We start from the raw sequence: 19,958 nt of genomic DNA, 5'->3' as shown, positions 1-19,958 counted from the left end.
GCCCACTGGAATTAGGGCAAATTTCCGATATAGTAGAGGACATAAAGTTTGGGGACTTTGCTGTTACCAGTTTTAGAGTATCCTTCATGAGTCAAAAGCTATATTGCAGCAGTAACAATGACAATCAATCAGCTGGACTCTCAGTTTAGGAAGGATAATATTCCTTCTGTCTTCCTCCTCCCTTTTTTTAAAGAGTGCAGAATAATGAAAATGAAGCTTCAGAAAGAATAAGGTATCTCCTGTGTAGTCTTAGCTTAGTCCTTTTTTTATAGCAATGAAGTTTATTCACCAGCAGGAACAGCCACAGAAGAATGCTTTAGATTGTGGGATTCCTCAGTTTCCCATTGACTTTAAAGAGTGTTTGTAGGAACTGGTTTGTAATTGTAGTTAAAGTTCCAGTAACTGCTGTGAGCACTAAAGTGTAACAGGCTGTGAATCTGAGTGGCTGGAGCATTTGATTTGGGAAAAGGACACCACTTCACACACTTTTTGAGCATAGTAACAATGCAAATGGATTAGAAAACTGTGAAATAGGTGCATCCAAACAATTTGGCTTACGATGTGCATCAACAATCTGCCTTTTAAGTAGATGTTGAGCTATATTACGTTTCTACTCTAGACCGATACAGCTTTGTTAGAGATTATCTAATAAGCAGATTTTTTTTCAAGGTTTTTTTTTTTTATCATTCTACCATAGTCTTGAGCTTTTAAACTTGCATTGTCAGTATTTAGTGATGTTCATTACAATCTTAGCTGAAGGTTCACAGTCCTTATGCTATAGTTATCACAACAGTCCAGCAAAGTATGGACGTATGGTTATCCCAGTTGTAAAGCGTGAGGTCTGACCTGTCAAGGCACTTCAAAAGTCTGGAGCAGGGATCTGGAGCTCTGTCAGTTAGGACTTAAGCTAGTTTTCATCTGTAACTGCAAGAGTATTTCTTTTTTTCAATAAAAATTATTACAGAATCATGTAAACATTTGCTTCACTTGTCACCACTCCCAAATAAGTTTTTATTGCCTTTTTTTTTCATTATGGTCAAAAGAATATTTCTTTAATTGAAGTGTTTCAGTAAAATATATATTCTGTAAGTCCCAAACAAGCTTCAGGGTACACTCATGTGAAGTAGTGTGTTCACATGAGCGTAAACGACCATCCCTGCACCAGTAGTATTATAGCCTAAGTTCTAGGTCTGATTTTTTTCTGTATGGCACACAAATAGTGGGATAAATCCATTCAAAGAATTGTTGTCTTTCTGTCAAAGATAAACAGTCTAAATATGAAAGTAGAAACAGAAGAATATGGGTAGAAATGTGAGCTAGAGCAGCTTGGTGGTAATTGATTAATTTTCATTGCTGAGTGATTGGTTTTTTTTCTCTAAAGAAATTGTTTTAATAAAGCAGGTTACTGCTAAACTTGGTTCTTTTCATTCCAGTCCTAAAGATCTTGCAAGAAATCCTGTGGTATCAGTTTATATGTGTGGTGGATGAGATTTAATGGGAATATGGTGCTTGAAGATCATTATTTCAGTGTTACAGAGGTGTTTCATTAAAACTTTGTGTGGTGATAACAAAAGACATTTTTTATTTTACTGAAAGCTACTTACCTCCCATATTTCCCCTTATGGGAGAGCTCTGTAAAAATACAAAGGTCTAACTATATCGGTGAAATCTATTTTATACAAAAGATGTACTTTCTTGATTAGAGCCATTAGAATATCTGGAGCAAAGATAAACAGGATTCTGTCATTTGACTTTATTTGAAATGGAGAGGCTATTTTCTGTTCCACGTGATTACTATGACACTCAGTAACATTGATGAAATGGCTTTAAAATTTCCTTTCATACTTTTTAGAATTTTCTTTTTCACCACTAAACTGAAATACACTATTTGTGCATCCAGGATGATTTTTGAAGTGGAGTAATTTTCCTCCACGGTTGCATTTGGAAATGCCTGCTCTGAGTTTGTTCTGCAGGTTTGCAGTAGAGGGCATCGTGGAGCAAGAAATTCAGAGAGACTATAACATGTACTTGGCTGTTTTAGTCTTGAGTGCAGGTATTTCAGTTAGTTTGAGAACTCCGTGTAGGTTTTCCAAAGAGAGTCAGAAGCCATATTTATGAATCATTGTAGGTTTATTTATATTACAGAGTATTAAAACAAAAAGCCTGAAGTTTTCAAAAGCAAGAAGGCGGCTTATTTTGCCTAGGTCGCTCACCCTTTCTAAAACTGAACTCGGAGTATATTTAATTTTCTTGATTTTTGAAAAAATTCCTTTCAGTGACTTACAGTTAATATCTAATAGTGTGATTGCAGAAAAGGAGGCATCTGGAGAAAAAGTAGTGAAAAAGTTCTAGCTTGAATATTTGGAGGTAATACAGCTTTTAGTGATAAAATACAAGTGTTTTCTGGGTTACCTTGTATTCCTTGCTGTCTAGAACAAAGAAGAGAGAAACTGTCTTGTGAAAGTTTGAAAGTTTTACAAAGAAGTTATATTGAAAGTTCAACTGCATTAAAAGTTCAGATTTTCAGATTGTTAAAAACAATCAGAAAAGCACAATACCACTTCTTGAGATAAACATGTATAATGATACCCTTCCTCATTAAAAAAAAAAAATAATAAAAAAAAATTACTAGTGACACTACTGCAGCTGTTTGGACTTGATGACCAGAATATGTTTATGACAATATAGATACTAAAAAAGAAAAAAAAAAGGGGAGCTGTTTCATGGAAGAGGTCTTATTAACAGCTTTTTGCATCTTACCTTGTTTTTGTAACTTCTGTCATACCATACAGATTTTTAATTTTATCTTTGCTTCTTCCTGTAACAACTTTGGTAGCAGAATGGTATTTATACTGCAAAATACTGCATGCCATAAATGTTTTACAGTACTTCAGCTCTAAAATGAAGATGGTAACTAGTATGTTTAGCAACTGTGGATAACCTACCTCCTTCTTTTGGCAGCAGGAATGTATTTAAACAAGTATGTGTTAGTTGTCTCATCAAATATAGTTGATCCTTGCAGCTATTGTTATATCAGTATGTTCTTGAGATTTACTCAAAAAGTGAGCATGAAATACCTCCTTTCCACTTTTGTCCACAGAAGTTATTATGTATGTTTATTGACTAGCAATGAACAAAGATTATTAAACCTCAGAAATTTATACTTCAATTAAAATTCTAAAACCATGACATGTTTTTAAATAATTTTGGATTGAATAGTATTTCTGACTGTTTTCAGTGGTGGTTTATATTTGTATTTATGATGTGTGTTATTTGGGTTGGGTATTATTTGGAACCAGTTAATTAGGGGACCTAATTTAAGGTCTCTTAAATCTTTAAAATAAAATAATTATCTTCAAAAATCTTTAAATTTATTTCTTGGTTTTCAAGTAGCTCTTTGAGGCAACAGAAGTATTTTCTACAACTCGGGGTTTTCAAGTTTTTGCCAAATTTTTCATCACTTGCAGAAGTTCTTCCACTCATTCTCCTGGAAGATGTTTCATCTTTGGAGGGAAGAGAGGTTTAAGTACTTACCACAGATAATTAACTCTTGCAGGTCTTGTTCTAAAAAGTGCAGAATGCCTTGCCAGGTATTGCTGCCGGGGGAGTATATATACTTGAGATATATTTGACTCTATACTTAAGTTACATCATAACTTCTCTTGGCTTTCTGCATGCAGGATGTGTTTCTTAACCTGTTGAAATTAATGTATGCACCAACACCACTAGAATGCTGGAAGTACTTGTAGGTTTTCATGATCAGTCATCTGAAGCATATTTTGTGTCTTGTTGCTATTAAATCTTCCCATTAACATACTGACTGGAATACTGGATACAGATAGCTTTCTTACCCTTTCAAAGGGTTCAGCGGCAGTGTTTAAATGTATCTGTAGGGGTTTACATTAGCCAATGTTTTTCCCTTGGCTGAATATAACTTCTGATTCAAAGGTTTGTATGCACCTCTAGAGAATTTTACATGTCTTCATGTTCCCTGCCCAAGTTACTTTTAGATAAGAAATCCTTGTTAACAAAAAAGAAAAAGTTTAGTCTGTGGTGAATTGATACAGTTATTTCTAGTTTGATTTTTTTTTTCATGTGTTAGCAAAGAAATAATTGTTCTGTTCACATGCCAACTTTAAAATCACTCACAATTTAGAGCTTATACTCTTAGATACAATACTCATAAATATTTATACTAACATAGCGTCAGCTGTAAAAATACTTATCTGTTACTTACTGCAGTAAGGAACCTGAATTCTACTTTTCTAATATTTTATCTGAATGGAATTTCTCTCAAATTCGCAATGATTTTGTTTGTTTGGAAAGCACTGATTTAGACAAGGACTCCATAAACATTTGTAAATTAAAAGTATAATTTTTTTAAGATCTCAGTAGTGCACGAAAGCGTTACTGTATCAAAACTGATCACTAAATTTAATATTTTGGGATTAAATGATTTTAAACTAGTTCTACAGTTTTACTAATTTAAAAACAGAATTCTACAGCTGTAGAGAAGCTGTTCACTCTTTGTTTATTCAGTTGGTCAATGGAGGAATTGAGATTTCTTTTTCTTGGTGTCTAGTTAGAAAATTGTCTTCCTTCCCTTAGACTGCCATGGCATTTAGTAATTTCTATCATAAAGTCTCTAGATTAAGAGCTGACCTTTTAATCTTCCTCTGCATGCAGTCTCCTTCTGGAAATAAAATGGAGATTAACTCCCAGTTCAAAAAGTATCAGACTTTCCTATCACTAGCTGTTTGATTTTTATTTTTTTATTTATTTAGGTGAAACCTGAAATGTTCTTGAACCACTAAAGGAAAACAGTTAAATTACTTTAAATGTAAATTTCAGCCTCAGAGTGCTGGGCTTTGTGCGGCTTTCCAAGGTAAACAGAATTTACTATGAAGGAGAAATGGGTATTGCAAATACCACATTTAAACATTATACTACATGGGGCATGGTTCCCTCTTCCGTTTCTTGGTGGCAGATCCAGCTAACACTGCTATCTATCAGCTGTCTTCCAACTTCTGAACAAGGTGTGTAACGTAATTTGCGTAACTCACCAATTGTGAGCAAGTGGAGGATTTATAACGTCCTCCACGGTGTGTTTTGACCGCATATAGGTTGGCACAGCTGAGAGCAGGACTGCGGTTGGATGAGCTGTAAGGCATTTTGCGGAGAGGCGTTGTATGTGGAAATGTCCCTCCCCAGGGGTCAGCACTAATGTGGAAACATCCCCTTGGTTACTAGGAAAACAACCACTTCACATCAGCATTTCCAGAGCTCATCTTTTTTGTAGTATTGTAGCCTTTAGTTTAATTAGCATGTCTGATACAGTTGAAAATGTGCAGTATCTGACAAAAGGTTTTCTCCTAGTTCTAGCGTTTCCTGTCCTACATGGATTCTTTGCCATCTCCTGTTACATTTGAACTTACCTACAGCCTTTTCTGCTGCCAGGGTCCAAATTTGTCCTTTAGCCTTCTGCCTATTTTAATGAAAGCTGTAATAAATTAAAAAGTTTCAAGACCTGTGTCAAATACAGCTGAAATTGGCCAGTGCTTAACAAGGTGCAGGGCAGAGGTGATGCTGTGGCAGCTGCTTAAGCCTTGTTGATTTTAAACTAGTCTAAAAAGCAGAACAGTTTGAATAAATGAGTTAGTGTTGTAAAAGCCATGGTCCTTTCTGGCCTTTTAAAGCTAGAGAATAGGCATCTAGACAAAGCAGCACTAGGATCTGACATCTGAAGTACTTCTACAATAGAAGAAAGCATGAGCTTGACTTTGGGGAAAAATCCCCTTAATTTCCCAATAGGTTGATGTTGAACAAAACCTTGGCATGTGTTGATCATTGTAACACCAGTTTGACTACCTTATTGCAGTGCAGTGTAATGAGGAATTGTTAACAAGCTGCATAGAAGTTTTGTTTTTCTGTTTCTCATCTTTTTTGCTTCACTGATATTTTGACAGTGAGGTTAAATGGGGCTTTTAATGGCTTAAGTTGACTTTAATACAATTAAGTCATATGCCTTTTTGATTAACCGCATGGATTTATTGTATTGCTTAATGCTTTATGACAGTCTTATCAGTCTTATGCCACAGGCAATTACATAGAACTGTTAAAGAGGATGGCTCAGTGTGACAAATACTGAGGTACAGAGGTTTGGCCAGATTCGAGAGTGATTACCACGTAGTCTCATATGACTTTTATCCATATGCTTTACTTGTTGCTGCCCAGGTTTTTTTTTTAGTGTTTGTGAGCAGCTGGCAGGCTGACCTGCTTTCACTGCCAGATTGTCTTGTCGATTGTTTTTCTTTTCCTTCTATTTGGTAAGTTAATTTTCTGATCCTTTCCAAATAGGCTTTGCTTGTTTCCCAGGTCTTCTCTAAGCACAAGTGAGGAACCACGTCATGAGCTATTTCCTATCCATTTCCATTTTTGCTTATCGTGTCTTACACTCTGTGCATGCATTTGGCATCAGATGAGTGACAAGACAGTAGGTAAAGAAATGTTCTGAGTGGTTTGGGAAGCCCTGTTGCTTATGAGATAGAAATCATTAAGTCTGACTCTCCTTTCTCCCTTCTGCCCCCAGAACAACACCTAACCTCCATTTTGTAGCTGATACCCATAGTCACTTTATGTGTCTTTCTGTGACATGCTGTTCTCTACCTCATGTACTAAATATTTTCAGAAAACTGCATAGGACCGTACTATAGATTTTAGCTTGATCAACGAATTGCCTTTTAGTGATAATCCCAGCTTTCACATCACCCAGCATCCTTGCCAACACCTGCTCAGAGCATGATCTTTGGATTAATTAAAAGTTGGAAGTACATGACGTGGGGTCACTTGTAGTTTGGTTTTGCATGGCTGTGGTGATAGGAGAGGCAAAGTGATTCAGTGGATTTCCACCCTCTGTTTTTGAAATCCCTTTGATGTCATGTTGAGAGAGAAGAAAAAGCAGTGGTTAATATTGCAGTGGTCACAATACTGAGATTCAGATTTCTCGTTAGAAGGGTTTTACATAAGAGCCCATTTGCTTCATGTATTATTAATTTAGAGGACATTCTCTAGACATAGTTTTATAGCTGAGGCAGACTTTTTTTCTACTGAGAAACTTTGGTGAAAACAAGATCAACTTGATTTAATGAATTAATAGAGGCAGACTCGATGTGCGTATAAACCTGTCTAGACTTCCCAATGTACATCTTCTCTTAAAATTTCTATTTTATGTAACACAGAATGGTGGCTACAGGAGATGAAAGGAACATAAAATTATTAAAACCAGTACACAATGTGTTACAGTTTTCTACAGAAAAACATATTGCAAGACTGGAGCTTGTATTCCAGTTCCTATTTAGTTGAAAACAGCAATAAGCATGTTTTATGAATGCTGACCTGTTAAGAATTTGTGGGGGTACTTACAGTGCAAGCTCCTCTCTCACCAACTTCTTTTCAGTATACTCCATGTGTAGCAATGGTTCTTCCCTGAAAACAACAAATTTTATTTATTTGAAGATATTGTAAAACTTTGAGCCAAATGTCAGACTTCTCATTGCATGTTATAAACCCAGAAGCAATTGTTGTCATAATCCAAGCAAATGCCGTAAAATAAGTTACAGGATTTAACAGAAATTTACTTGTATGCTTATTTACACAATCTACTTTGGTTTTTTTTCCAAAGAACCGGAAGCACAGCTGGTTTGTACATCCACTTGATGGATGTACAAGCTGAGGTTTGGATGTACTGAGGTCTGGTAACTTATGGTGAGCTAAACCAATAATGTTAGCTGTTTGCTAGTACACTCTGGTCACCAGGGCAAAAATAAGTACGTTTTCCAATTTGATGTCCTGACAAGAAACGAATACAAAGAGTGGTGAGGGTTACCTTATTGAGTGCCTAAAGTGCATAGTCTGAGAAACATCAATGGAATAATTTTTAAGTCTGCAGCATCCTAACTGGTGTCAAGATTCAGATTCTCTAGTAATCATTGAAAAGCGCTCCCTTTGGTGAGAAAAGATCAAATACAGTGTATGCGATGCTGGTGCTTTCGTGGTGTTAGGTTTTCTAGGGGAAAGGAAATGTGGGTGACATGTTGGCTGCTTGCATACTCATGGTATGATTAAAGATCTGTGTGAAACCAGGGGTCTAAAAATGACCTTGGAATTACAGGCTAATGTTGCTTCGAAAATGACTTTCAAACCGGTTTTCTTTAAATGTAGCCTTGCTAAGAATGACGGAGCGAAACTTGAAGTTTCTAGCCAATTCTCTGCCCTGGGAAGTTAGAAGTCAGACGGGCAGAAACAGCCATGTGGAGATGCTGCCTAGTCAAAGGGAAAGGCAGCACCATTTAATCGTGCCTTCCGCTCTGCTCTCAGTCTCTTCCTTCACCTTTTCCTAGCTTGTACATACATTTTTCTTCCACAAAATCCAGAAGCCCATAATTAATACAGGTCTTTCTCTCACCAGCTGCCCTTTCCCCCCACCCTCCCTCCTTCCTATAGAAAGCTTACCTGGCTGGCTTTCCCACTGGCAGTTCACCTGTGGCAGCAGTCTTACTTATCCAATACCCTTGCATATGTGTCCTTGGCACAGCAGGAGAAATATAGCGATGAAAGTATTTTGCCCCAACATACTGTGTAGCAACATATAATGGCCTTCAGGTGAAGTTATTAGCAATATCTTGCTTTTTATGTTTTGTACGGTTCTGCATTCAGTTTTATGAAAACAAACATGCAAGCTTTCCTCCTTTTTGCATGAAATAGAAGGCAGAGTGGTACAAAAATCATCAGCAATAGAAATCACGCTTTCCCAGGCTTGGGTAAACTCATTTATTTATGTTGCAGATGACCGATGTGATAGCCAAAGCTCATGTATTGTCCCATGCAGACAGGGTTGCTGGCTAATGGCTACATGGAGCTGGTCGGTGGGAATCTTAGCTGCAATGCAGTCCAAACTGCCAAGATTCCCAGCGTTTCCAAGGATGTTTGCCAAATTGTCTCTGCTGGGGTTTTACGCTGTCAAACCTGATAGCTTTCTCGCTGAGGTAGCAGTTGAACTCTTCGAGGTATTTTTAGGAAAACTAGCCAATTGGTTCTCTTGCTGACTTTTAGTTGGCAGGTTAAGTGCTTAAGAAAAAAACTCTGGGTACATCTTCTTACAAAGAGGGAAAGAAAATGTGTGACTAATTTTTCTAACAGTGATAATTTCTATGTAAAATCATAATGAAAATAAGCAGCGGACTTACTAGTTATGATAAATCCTGTGGTGTGTCACTATCTTCCAGCCTGCTTAAAATACAGTGTCTTTTTTAACAAGGATTTTTCACTTATTCTGTTAGTTTCTGGTTTTTTTCTCAATTCCTAATTAATTCATTTATAAAGGCTTACAGCTTGTAAGGGGAGCGAGAGGAGAATTTGGGCACTTTCCCGTGGGAAAATAAATAGAGCTTCCCAAAAAGAAGATTTTGTTCAGTTTTTTTTTCCAAATCCAGTAATTTTCTCAATCATTATTTACATCCTTAAAACTTAAGGCAGAATTTTATCAGTATTTCTTAAGAGATGTAAAGTGTTGCTTTTTTTTTAATGTAGACTTCAATGTACATTTTGTAATGTGTAAGAGGGTTCTATTTTTTTCCTAGTGAATGCAAATAAAGTTACACTGAGGTATAACTGATTTATATCTGCTCAAATAGATTAGGATAATTAATTTTTGAGAATCACTTCCTTATTGGATCATTTTTGGAGCCTAGTGGAAAAGGGTGTTCATCAGTCAGAACTTCCCAACACCTTATGGAGAGACCAAAGCCGATGCTTTCTTCTGCAGGCAGTATCTCTGCTTGAAATGTGGTGAACAAGGACTAGATTTTGGGAAAGGCTGGAATGCTGCTGGCTGCCATGTGCATTCGTGGCTAAATAAAATACCAGTATTTCATGTGATACTAGGTGCTTCATAAAGACAGCTCTCTTCAGCTGTCAAATCTCATTTTCACTTCTCAGTATTGGGTGGGAATTGGTTATTATTAGAAGTAGCAAAAATGGTATGTAAATTTTAGCATTTGAGCTGTACATTAGAATACTGGAGGGAATGAGTTAAAGCTTTAGCTGGTGTGGGAAAGTTTTGTATTGCATGTCACTTTTCTGTTGCTCCACATTAATACAGCAGGCTTTGCTTATGTGAAACAAAAGGCTTTTAATTATTGCTGGTTTTCTTCCCATCTGTATAGAGAAATCGCTCATAAAAACATCAGTTGAATTTTTAATGAGGAAAAACCTTCATAGAAAGTCCTTACAGAAATAATAAGCTCATTTAGTTCTTTTAGAAGAGTGGAAGGGGATGGGTGGAAGGGAAAATTCTTCAAAGATCAGAATTTCCTTTTTGTTTAAAGAAAGTAATTAGATTTTTTTTTTTTTCCGTTAAGCATTTCTGGCTATTTTTTTAACTCTTCCATGGAATCTTTTTATACTTGCTTAAAAAAAATCCCCAAACTTTTCTTTTTCAGAATTTTGACCCCAACCAGTAGTTTCCAAGATATTTGGACCCTCTATAACTTCCTCATAAGCAACGAGGTATGAAGTTTTCTTTAATGTTTTCTCAGATACACTTCGGTTACAGTTTTTTATTTAAAGTAGTTATGGGGTTAGCTGTCTCATCATTGTGTTTCCACTAAGCTAGAATTTTGAAGGTTTGCTCTTAATTATTAGGTGTTGGACATAAAAAGATATTTTTGGTTGGCACCTACCAAAAGTTATTTGAATCGCTACTGGTATTTGAGTTGCTTGCGTGACTTCCTGAGCACTCATTTGTTGTGAATGACTCGCTGTTAAGAGTAAAAAGCCTTGAAGCTGAAGTCACCAAAACAGCCTAACCTAGTCATTTTAAGAAGAGAGAGAGAGTACATTGCATTAGGGACCTCTATGGAGAATATTGGCTGTAGTTCAGAGAAAAAAAGATAAATTGAAATTACCAGTTATTCATGAAGTTTTAACTAATTTGGGCTGAAAGATTTTAAGACTTGAAATTGAAATGAATGTTTGCAGTAGAAGAGAGGTATTTTTCCTTTTAGTATATTATGTATTTCAAATTTGCTGTCCTCTCCTATACAGGGAAATATATTTGGGTTTTGGGCCTGTACATGTATTTACAGAATTAACATGAGTCAGAACTTCATTTGCGATAGAACTATAGGGTAAATTAAGAGGGGAGGAAGAATTATTTAAGGTCTCTCAGATTTGTCCAGAAATTGTTACAAAATAGAGCTGGAGTGATATCTATCACTCCCTTTAGACACAGTCGTGATTATTAGTTTGTAATATTTGATTTTATAATACATGGCATGACTTTCTTATGTACTTTCTCAACTTGAGAGCCTGTTAGGTAATACTTTAATACATTATGGTTAATACATTAACCATATCTGTTATACCAGCTATATAATTTTAATCAATTTGTGATACTTGGTAAATTATTATGTTAATTCTTTGTTCTTTGTTTTAGATAAATAACAGTATAAAATTCACTGCTGAGGAGCTTTATCAGTGTGTTTCACAAGAGATATATCGGTAAGCCATTTACTGACCACCTCAGATGGGTTTTGAGACAGCGTTTTAGCATGTAGTCTATTAACCAAAGTACCATAAGAGAAATCGCTTGGATAAGTAAAAAATTGCCATATGTAGGAGGGGCATATGGAAGATGAGTGGGGATGTTTTCTTTTTTTCGTTTTTTTTTTAATGACCTCCTACAGAGTAGGAGAGGACAGAAATTAAATTAGAGATGAGCCAGTATAGGTCAGCATTCATTGTAAGGTTTGAGCATGAGACTGCATTTAAATGAATTTGATTATAACTGAAATTCTGTTTTGGTGAGGTATTTCTTGTAACAGAACTGGTTATTATGAGAACTTTGCTTAAATCAGCAGGGGGGAAAAACCTGCAAATCTCAAGGTGATTCAAGTGATTGAACTACTGTACCATGAAAACTGGGCATATCTGCAGTTGCTGTGCTACATTGTGGCCATCATTACTGAAGTCATAAATTAAGCCACTGTATATTATTAAGCCATTTGTAAGTACAGTTAGAAAAAAAGGAGAAACAAATGGAAGATTCCAAGTACTTGTTTCCATTTTAGGAGGCTTTTTTACAGTTCAGTCCCAGGAAAATAAATGTTCTGTTGTACAGCTGAGTTAAAGGCCTTGGAAACATTAATTTGAAAATGAATGTCATGCAAGCCTTACAGCTCTTTCTTTATGGTAAAGTTTCTGGCTCATTAAAGGTTTCTTTCTGAACTTGTGTAGTTGAGGGCTTGTAAATCCAGGTTTTTTGTGAGGTTTTTAAAATGCTGTTGGTTTTTTTTAGTAAATCTTGAGTGGATAATAGAAGACAGGTAAATATTTTCTTTGATGTTGCTGTTCTATGGGTATGATTTAGCTGTAACTTGCCAGGATATGAAGAATGGTTCCATCAGCTGTGTAAAAGGCTTGCAGATTATTTTAATCTGAGTAGGCAAATTATCCTAGAAAGCTTTCCTTTGCCTGAATTGATACTGATTTCCTAAATCTTCTGTGAATTTGAAAGTGTAAATTGCTAGGTCAGGGGAGAAAAGTTATGAAGGGAGGGATTCAATCTATGTATCAGTAGAGGAGAGTAGTTTAGAAGCTTATCTGTCTTGAGTTAGTGACCAGCACTTGTGTAGTTCTCAAATTTTCAAACATTTGTGGACATCTCCATCATTGTCTGTATAAAATCTACAGCATACATACAGCCTTTGGTATTGTGATAAGGGTAGCAAGGGAACTGCAGTTTCCTGGAGTTTGAAAGATGTCCCTAGGTCCGTATTTTATCAGAAAGCCTGAAAACTTGGACCACTGTTGAATTCTGTGTGCCACAGTAGATTTCATGGTGAAAACAAACGTTTTCATGAGAACTTTGATTTTCTGGATGAGTGGTTCAGGGTGAGGGTGACATTTTTGTTACATATAAGTCAAGTCCTTTGAAAACATATAAAGCAAGTGAAGCAAAGATTAAGATCTGTTGCTATAAATTCAGTCCACAGATTTTCGAAGTACTACTTATGTCTAATTGTTGTTCACAGTTATTAAAGCAATGAAACTACCTGGTATTACAGAAGTGAAATAAAATGACTCTTCCCAATAAAGCAGAGATGCTAAATGAGGTTTTAAAAGCACTCAATTAAAAAGAGATGTTCCATGAGCAAAGGCACAGGAAAGGAGACTGCTTTAAGACAGGCTGAATTACTTGTGCTTTGGCAGAAACATGCTGAACAAAGTGTCTCCCCTTGCTTCAATCACCAGCGAATGTTTTTACTTCAACCTTGCCTCTGAATTCTTTGGGAGATAAATTTCTGTCTAGAATATTTGTACTCTGACTGTTCCTTTTCTAGGACACACCAAAAATGCTCTCATCTTGAAATTATTGATCCAAAGGGTTTCTCCTTATCTGGAGAAGGGAAAGAACTACTTGGAGCTAAGTAGCCAAAGCTACATGCACAATTCTCACTGCTTTCGTGTCCCTAAGTGGTACTATAGGCTGTGGTATCACAGTAGCATTTAGGAGATGCCAGCCAAGGACTAGGGTCCAAATCTTTAGGATATAAATGGAACAAAAAGACTGACTCTGCCCCAGAGATCCACTGTAACAATTTTTTGCATCTTCAACGAATTCACAAAATAAGTTTTTCTGTCAGAAACTCTTACGTGACTTTTTTTAAATGTTTTCTGAACTTGCCTGCTAGTCGCCTAGAAGATTCCAGTCTTCCTCTCCTAAATCCGAGTAGTGTTGACCTAAGACCTCTCCTTTTGGGTGAGCCCCGCCCCTTCCTTCCACATGTTCCCTGTCCTTATATGGGTAGATACTGAGATGTGGTGAGAGCAAAGCCCTGTAATGAGACAAAAAATGTCCAGTATACTGAATCAGACCTGTCACAGTTAACATTGCTGTTAGGGGGCAAAGCAGTAGCCTGCCGAGGGGGAGATGGGATTATACAGAGGTAGCAGAGGGCAGGCCTTGCCACTAATTCCTTCCTTGGTACAGATTCTTCAGGCCTGATAAAGCGGGTTTATGAAAATCCTAGCCTGGTGAATCTTTCGTAATTGGAATGAAGTTTTTTGTCTTCAAAATGGTGGGAACACACAACAGTCCTGAGTTGCTTCAGCAGAAGAATTAAGTAGATTGAGGGAGGTTTAGTTAAAGCCCTTGTTTCTGCCTCCCTCCCTTCCCATTCAAGTGTGCATTGCAAGCAGTAGGGTTGCTGGATTGCAAGAGAGTTTCAGAGAGGTCCCTGTAGTTTTTATGGCAAGCAGCTAATGCAAAGACTTAAAGTTACCCCTTCGGTACTTTCTAAGGCTTTTGAATTTTCACTGCTGAGCAGTGAACAGTTTGAATCATTTAGTAAATGACAATTTGATGTAAAGGCTAAGTGGCAGAAAGAATTATTCAGGCTTTGTTTTGCAAGCCTATGATCTTGTCTGAACTAAGAAAATATATTGTTTGGAGGCCTGGGCATCTAAGTAGATCGCTTGAAAGCTATGCATGACTTTCACACTGCTCTTTTTGCTGTTCCCCCTGGTGCATCTGCCTTACAGTAAACTAGCAAAGGAGGTGAAGGTGACTGTGTTGGGCAGGGGCTGGGAAGATGCTGATGCCTCGGGTCTGGAATGGGCACCGGCACAGCAGTCCCAATGTGCTTGATCCCTGCGGCCAGGCGTTCCCCTGCTCGCCCGGGAGAGCACCCTGTGCCTCCCCCCATCCTACCGACCGCGGGGCCGGGTTTCCTGCGTGGTGTGCGCGGAGCAACCCTTTGCTTTATTGTCCTGATGCACAGTCCTTGGTGATGAAGTGCGGGGCAGCCCGGCGGATACCCTCGGGGAGTACTAACTGCATGGTTTGCAAACCCTGTCCCTTTTCCTGTTTCTTGACAGTCCTATTCAGTGCCCTGTACGTCCCTTTCTGCCAGCCTGGCACAGCAGGGTGTCCCACACCAGCATCACATGTTTCAGTGGAAGTTATCCACAATCCAGTATGCACCAGCGTGGTTTTCAGGGTGCAAAAACAAGCTCTCTTGACCCATTTAACATTATTTCCAGTTACTGCAGTAACTACATTTGAATTAACCTGTTGCAGTGCTCTTGGGTATAAAAGTCTGCATGTAGGATCATACTATTTACCGTTTTAACTGTTACTCAGTGGCCACTAGAATGATGTAAGGAAAATTTTAATTGAGATAAGGGTAATAAAATATTCATGTCTCAGACAAGATAATTTTCTGTGCTAGTTTTGAAGAACTCTTGAAAACTGTCAAGGCCCTCACTGCGGCAGAGGGTTTGTAACTTGTGCTGCAGAGGTGTCCCGATGTTCACGCCTGTTCTGTACGCAGACTTGACCAATAGCCCGAGTAAGTACACCCTGTGCTTACTACTGGCTGCCCAGCAGTGCCTAACTCACCAGTGTCGAAACTGAGTTGAAGCACAGTTTCTAGCTGCTGAACGGCGCTCGTTCATCAGGAGGATGGATGTTCTTTCATCAGTGTAGCTGTGCCAGTGCTATAGGTTATTGCCGGAGAAATACTATACAGTCAGACTGCTCTTTGGGATAGAATTCATCTCCCGCTCTGTCAGGCTGATCTGCCAAGCTTCTGTTACCTGTGAGAGCAAAAAATACCAGGAGGGCATGGTGCATATCCTTTTAAAAGCATCCCTTAGTTTGAATTGCATTAAAAAGAAATGTATGTGTATATATATTAAAAGAAGATCAAGTGAAAAAAAACCCAAACTAACAAATCTAGCTGTTGGATATAGATCTGCATTGATACAGGCGTAAAGAAAATACTGTGTGTAAAATTATGCTCAGCATAGTAGAAAAAAAAAAAAACTTCAGAGGCTGGTCTGGTGTGGTAGCCCTTAGGCTGCACTTGTGTAATTTCACGTTGCTTTTTTTCTCTTTTTTTTGAGGAGCACCTTTTAAATAGTCTTTCGAGAAAGTATCTTTTGGAAAACCAAAGTTATAGAATGCTTTCTGTGTAATCAGGTTTAGATTCCTCTTTTGAAACAAAAATCTAAATAATAAATCAGTGTAGTCGAGAGATTTATTTTGTGTGTAAATACATTATATGTAAATACATGAAAGACGGCTTGAATTGAACCTCCCAAAATCCCCATTCTGTCAGGAAAGCTGATGTAAGTGACCTTTCAATGCCGATTATTTTTTAAAACTACCTTTACATCATACGATGACAAGCAAAAAGTAAAAAGGAGCACTGCCTGTTTGCCAAGTAGTGGGTTGGCTAGTTTAAGGTGTTCATATAAAATCCACAGGCTTAGTGGGTTTAGAGCAGAAGTCACTTCTTTTAATAGTATGGTGATTGCCTTTTTGATTATACACATCACAACTGCATAGTTTGTCTTCTGCCATATCCCTTTTTAGTTCAGAACTGTATTAAATTGTATTTTGAGTCAGGGCAACTGGTTTCAAGCTTTGTAGCCACTTTCCTACTAGGAAAGCAACACATAATTCCTAGTAGCTGCTTCTCAGAGGTTATGTTTGGTTGCAAATAGCAGGGAAAAGCCTGCAGAAATGACCCAGCGGAGTGGTAGACAGGAGGGGGATACACAGTACTAAGGCAGAGCATGGGTTCCTTTTCCGTGGGGGGGGGGGTAAGGGGAATTTTTGCATCTCTTGCATAAGCAAGAACATAAAAATTTATGCTAATTGTTTAAAGTAACAATTTTTAAGTATGCATGAGGTCATTTTTTAAACTCTTAGAACTCAGCTGCCTTACCTGTGGTTGGGTTTGTTTTTTTTTTCTCCCCAAGTGCAATAGCAAATATGTTTGCAAAATACTCTAGCTTAAGTACAGAAATGAGGATTTTTTTTTTTCCTTGCTGTTTACCATTTAACCAATTTTACCATCTAATTCCAAGTTCAGATAGAAAAACAAGAGCAGATATTTCGGCAATTTCACAGCTGGGAAAAAAGGCAAACTGCGCAGGGAAGACCGGTCAAACTGTGTGAGCAAATAAAAGCACAGCAGCCCTGCAGTGGTTGTGTCTGCACGTGATTTTTATGAAACTAGACGGGGGGAACAACATCCTGGATCTGGTCATTTTGCCAACATTTATTAAAGCACTCTGAGGGATGGAAGCTTTGTTTTGCTTTCTTTCAGAAGGACATTGAAATTGGAAAGGTTTTTCATGTGTTGAACTAGAGCAGCTGCTAGTTAAACATTGAACACCGTTTGCCACCCTGCCATATGTTCCAAAACAGAAATCACTGTGGTTACTGTAAATGGATGCTTGGGGGGGGGGGGGGGGGGGCGTTTAAAAAAAAAAGTTTCTTACTACTTTTTTCTCAGTGCATGTGTCCTGTATTGAATAGGTGACCGTAAGTCCCCTTAGGAGTAGCTAACGTTAACAATTTAACTTGTGCGAGCATAAGCTTGTAAAATGGTGTCTCTGACTGGTGACACTCCACAGATTATCAGAAAAATTACAGATGTCGGGGAAGTGTGAGAGGAACAGGATTAGCTGCACCCAGTAAAGGCTGAAGTCAGATTATCCCAGAAGCCTAAAATTGGTCTCTGACCACGTTGTAACTGTGGATAAAACTTGTTTCTACCTGCAACGCATAAACCTGTAGGAAATGTATAGTTGGCTTGCAGCTTAAACACATTTAGTAAAAAACAGTCATGTTTTATATTTGAAGGCTCAGTTTTGGGTTGGGAAGACTGAACTAACGTCTGCTGTGTGGCTCTTAGATTGTTCCTTTTTAAAGATTTCATTGCGGGATACAGCTGGGAACACATAGTAATTAGCCAGCTCTGTAGTAAACTTCACTTTTGCTGATAAAAATACATCTAGATTTCCAGAGGTGCTGAGTATTCTCTGCTTTTGACAGAGTTGAAGCGTGGTATTAGAATCTCTCTGAATTTTGTTTTAAAGGAATATACCGAAATGTTCCCGTCTATAAAATGGGTCCATTGTGTCCCCATAACCCTTGTATTTCCTCTTCCCTAGGGAAAGGTTGGAAGTTGGATGTTGCCAGCTGGCCCAGATGGAACACATGATTAAGCAGTGTCATGCATCAGTTCACATGGAAGCCAAGAACAGGGGCTGGCTGTGACACTTGGGTCAAGGTGTGGAGCTGCGGTACTCGCCCCCTGCGTTTTCCTCCTCCAAGCAAAGCCCAGCTCCTCTGGGGTGTGAGGAAAATACTCAAGGAGCCAAAAAATTTGCCTTCTTTTTTCTCGATGGTGCTGTTTTTTATCATCTGAGTTGAAGGAAAAAAACCCAACTAGTTACACATGTACATTAAATGTCAGAATTTCTGCGAAGAATCGCAAGCTAACAGGATTTTCTGTCTCAAGTGAGATCTCTGGAGCGATACAGCTGGTTTGGTATACAGCAGATGTGCTGGGCTGAATTCCAATTGTTCGTGTTAGGAGCTAGGTCTGTTAATGGTTGCATAGGAAAATCCATGTAAGGTGTTTGTTTTGCTGATACTTCCAAAGTGACAAGTGAGAAAAAAGAGAGTATCTATCTCGTGACACCTGGGTGTCTGAAAAGACTGAAAAGAAAGCAGGCGAATCCAAAGCCAGATACCTGTGATGCTTGATGCCCCTATGGACATGAAGGACTAAAACACAGATGCAATGTATGTATCCTAGGTAGTGAACTATATAAGGCTTAAGCAAGGATATAGAATGGGGAAAGAAATGGATTGATGCTCTTTTTTTTTTTTTTTTTTGGTAAAAACAAAACAAAACCCCAACCCTCAGGCAGGTGTGTGTGTCCTGGACCTCTTTCTAGAGGAAAGGGATGTTTTTCCTTTGTTAAACTATCATCTACTTAGTCTTCATACAGCAGAACCTGCTAGCACCACTCTTCTGGAAAACTCCTTGTCCTTCTCTTTTGCCACCTTTTCTTGGAAAGGCAGGAGGGGTTTTTCCCTCCATGGGTTACATGCCATGACTTGTCTCATCTCTGCTCTCCAGGTGACATCTCTATTTGAATGTACTGTTTGTTGCTTTCCAAAACTGCTTTAAGTCCATGAAACTTTCTAGAAGCCATTCTCAGTGCTGCTGTGGCCTTTAAAGCTACCTCTTCCATGTATGTACTTGTACAGAGATGAGATGACTGGCAAAGCTCTGTAAGTGTTTATTTTGATATTAACTTTTTGGATGTATTTGTAAAATCTTTATTGTAAAAATGTAATTTATTGTTACAGTAAATGACAGTTACTTCTATGTGGCAGTTTCTTTGAATAGCTCTATTTTCACTTTTCCTAATTACTGTGGATGCAAGTTTAATGCAGTTCTTGCCCCCAGACACTTAAAAGTCAGAGAGAAGTGGCCTGGTAGAGTTACTGTCAGAGCAAAATGCATTTTAAGGGCTACTTCCATTCACGCTGTTAGCCCACAGTTGTGGGACAAGTATGTTATGCTTAAATAAGCTTATGTTGGCAATTTGTATCATAAATCTAGAAAGCTGGATCAACTTAAGCACATGGTATCTGTCTGTCTTAGCTCACATCTACTTTTGATACAGTGTCAGCTGTCTTCTCCTGACATAAGACTTCAGCAGGACTGCCTTGTGTTACATGGAATAACCTGTAGCACAGAGGTCTGTTACTAGCTAGTCAAGACCTGAATCAAAGCAGTCAACTAAGAATGTGATGGTGACTGAAATTAGTGCCATTTCCTAAAGCTATTCGATTAATGCTGAGGACCACAGCCACAGATCAAGTTCCTTACAACAGTATCAGCTGTTTCTTTTCACCATGGTGTTACACACTTTTCTTTTTGGCCCCTTTCTCATCTCGCCTCTGGAGCACCACACTTTAATTTGCAGAGAGCTTTTAGTAAACTGATCCTGAGAGCAGCCTGCAAGTAGGTGAATCTCCCTGCAAGAACAGTGGTAGTGCTCTAGGAGCCAGGTGCTGTCTGCTG

General features: G+C 38.1%; 1 protein-coding gene across 4 annotated transcripts in view; it reads left to right on the top strand.

The window, feature by feature from the left end:
- SWT1 (SWT1 RNA endoribonuclease homolog) overlaps positions 1-19,256 on the top strand; it is a 40,452-nt gene extending 21,196 nt beyond the window's left edge. For 3 of the 4 annotated variants that reach the window (XM_069789572.1, XM_069789573.1, XM_069789570.1), the window contains 3 exons: positions 10,500-10,566; positions 11,495-11,559; positions 11,916-12,182. In XM_069789572.1, coding sequence (XP_069645673.1) covers positions 10,500-10,566; positions 11,495-11,559; positions 11,916-12,039 — 256 coding nt within the window. In that variant the 3' untranslated portion in view covers positions 12,040-12,182. Of the gene's footprint in view, positions 1-10,499; positions 10,567-11,494; positions 11,560-11,915; positions 12,183-18,027 lie in introns of those variants that run through there. The other variant, XM_069789571.1, reaches the window with a different exon arrangement.
- The last annotated feature ends 702 nt before the right edge of the window (positions 19,257-19,958 follow it).

Source organism: Haliaeetus albicilla, chromosome 8, assembly GCF_947461875.1.
Source record: "Haliaeetus albicilla chromosome 8, bHalAlb1.1, whole genome shotgun sequence".
NCBI lineage: Eukaryota > Metazoa > Chordata > Aves > Accipitriformes > Accipitridae > Haliaeetus > Haliaeetus albicilla.
This window is presented reverse-complemented; position numbering and strand designations above follow the sequence as displayed.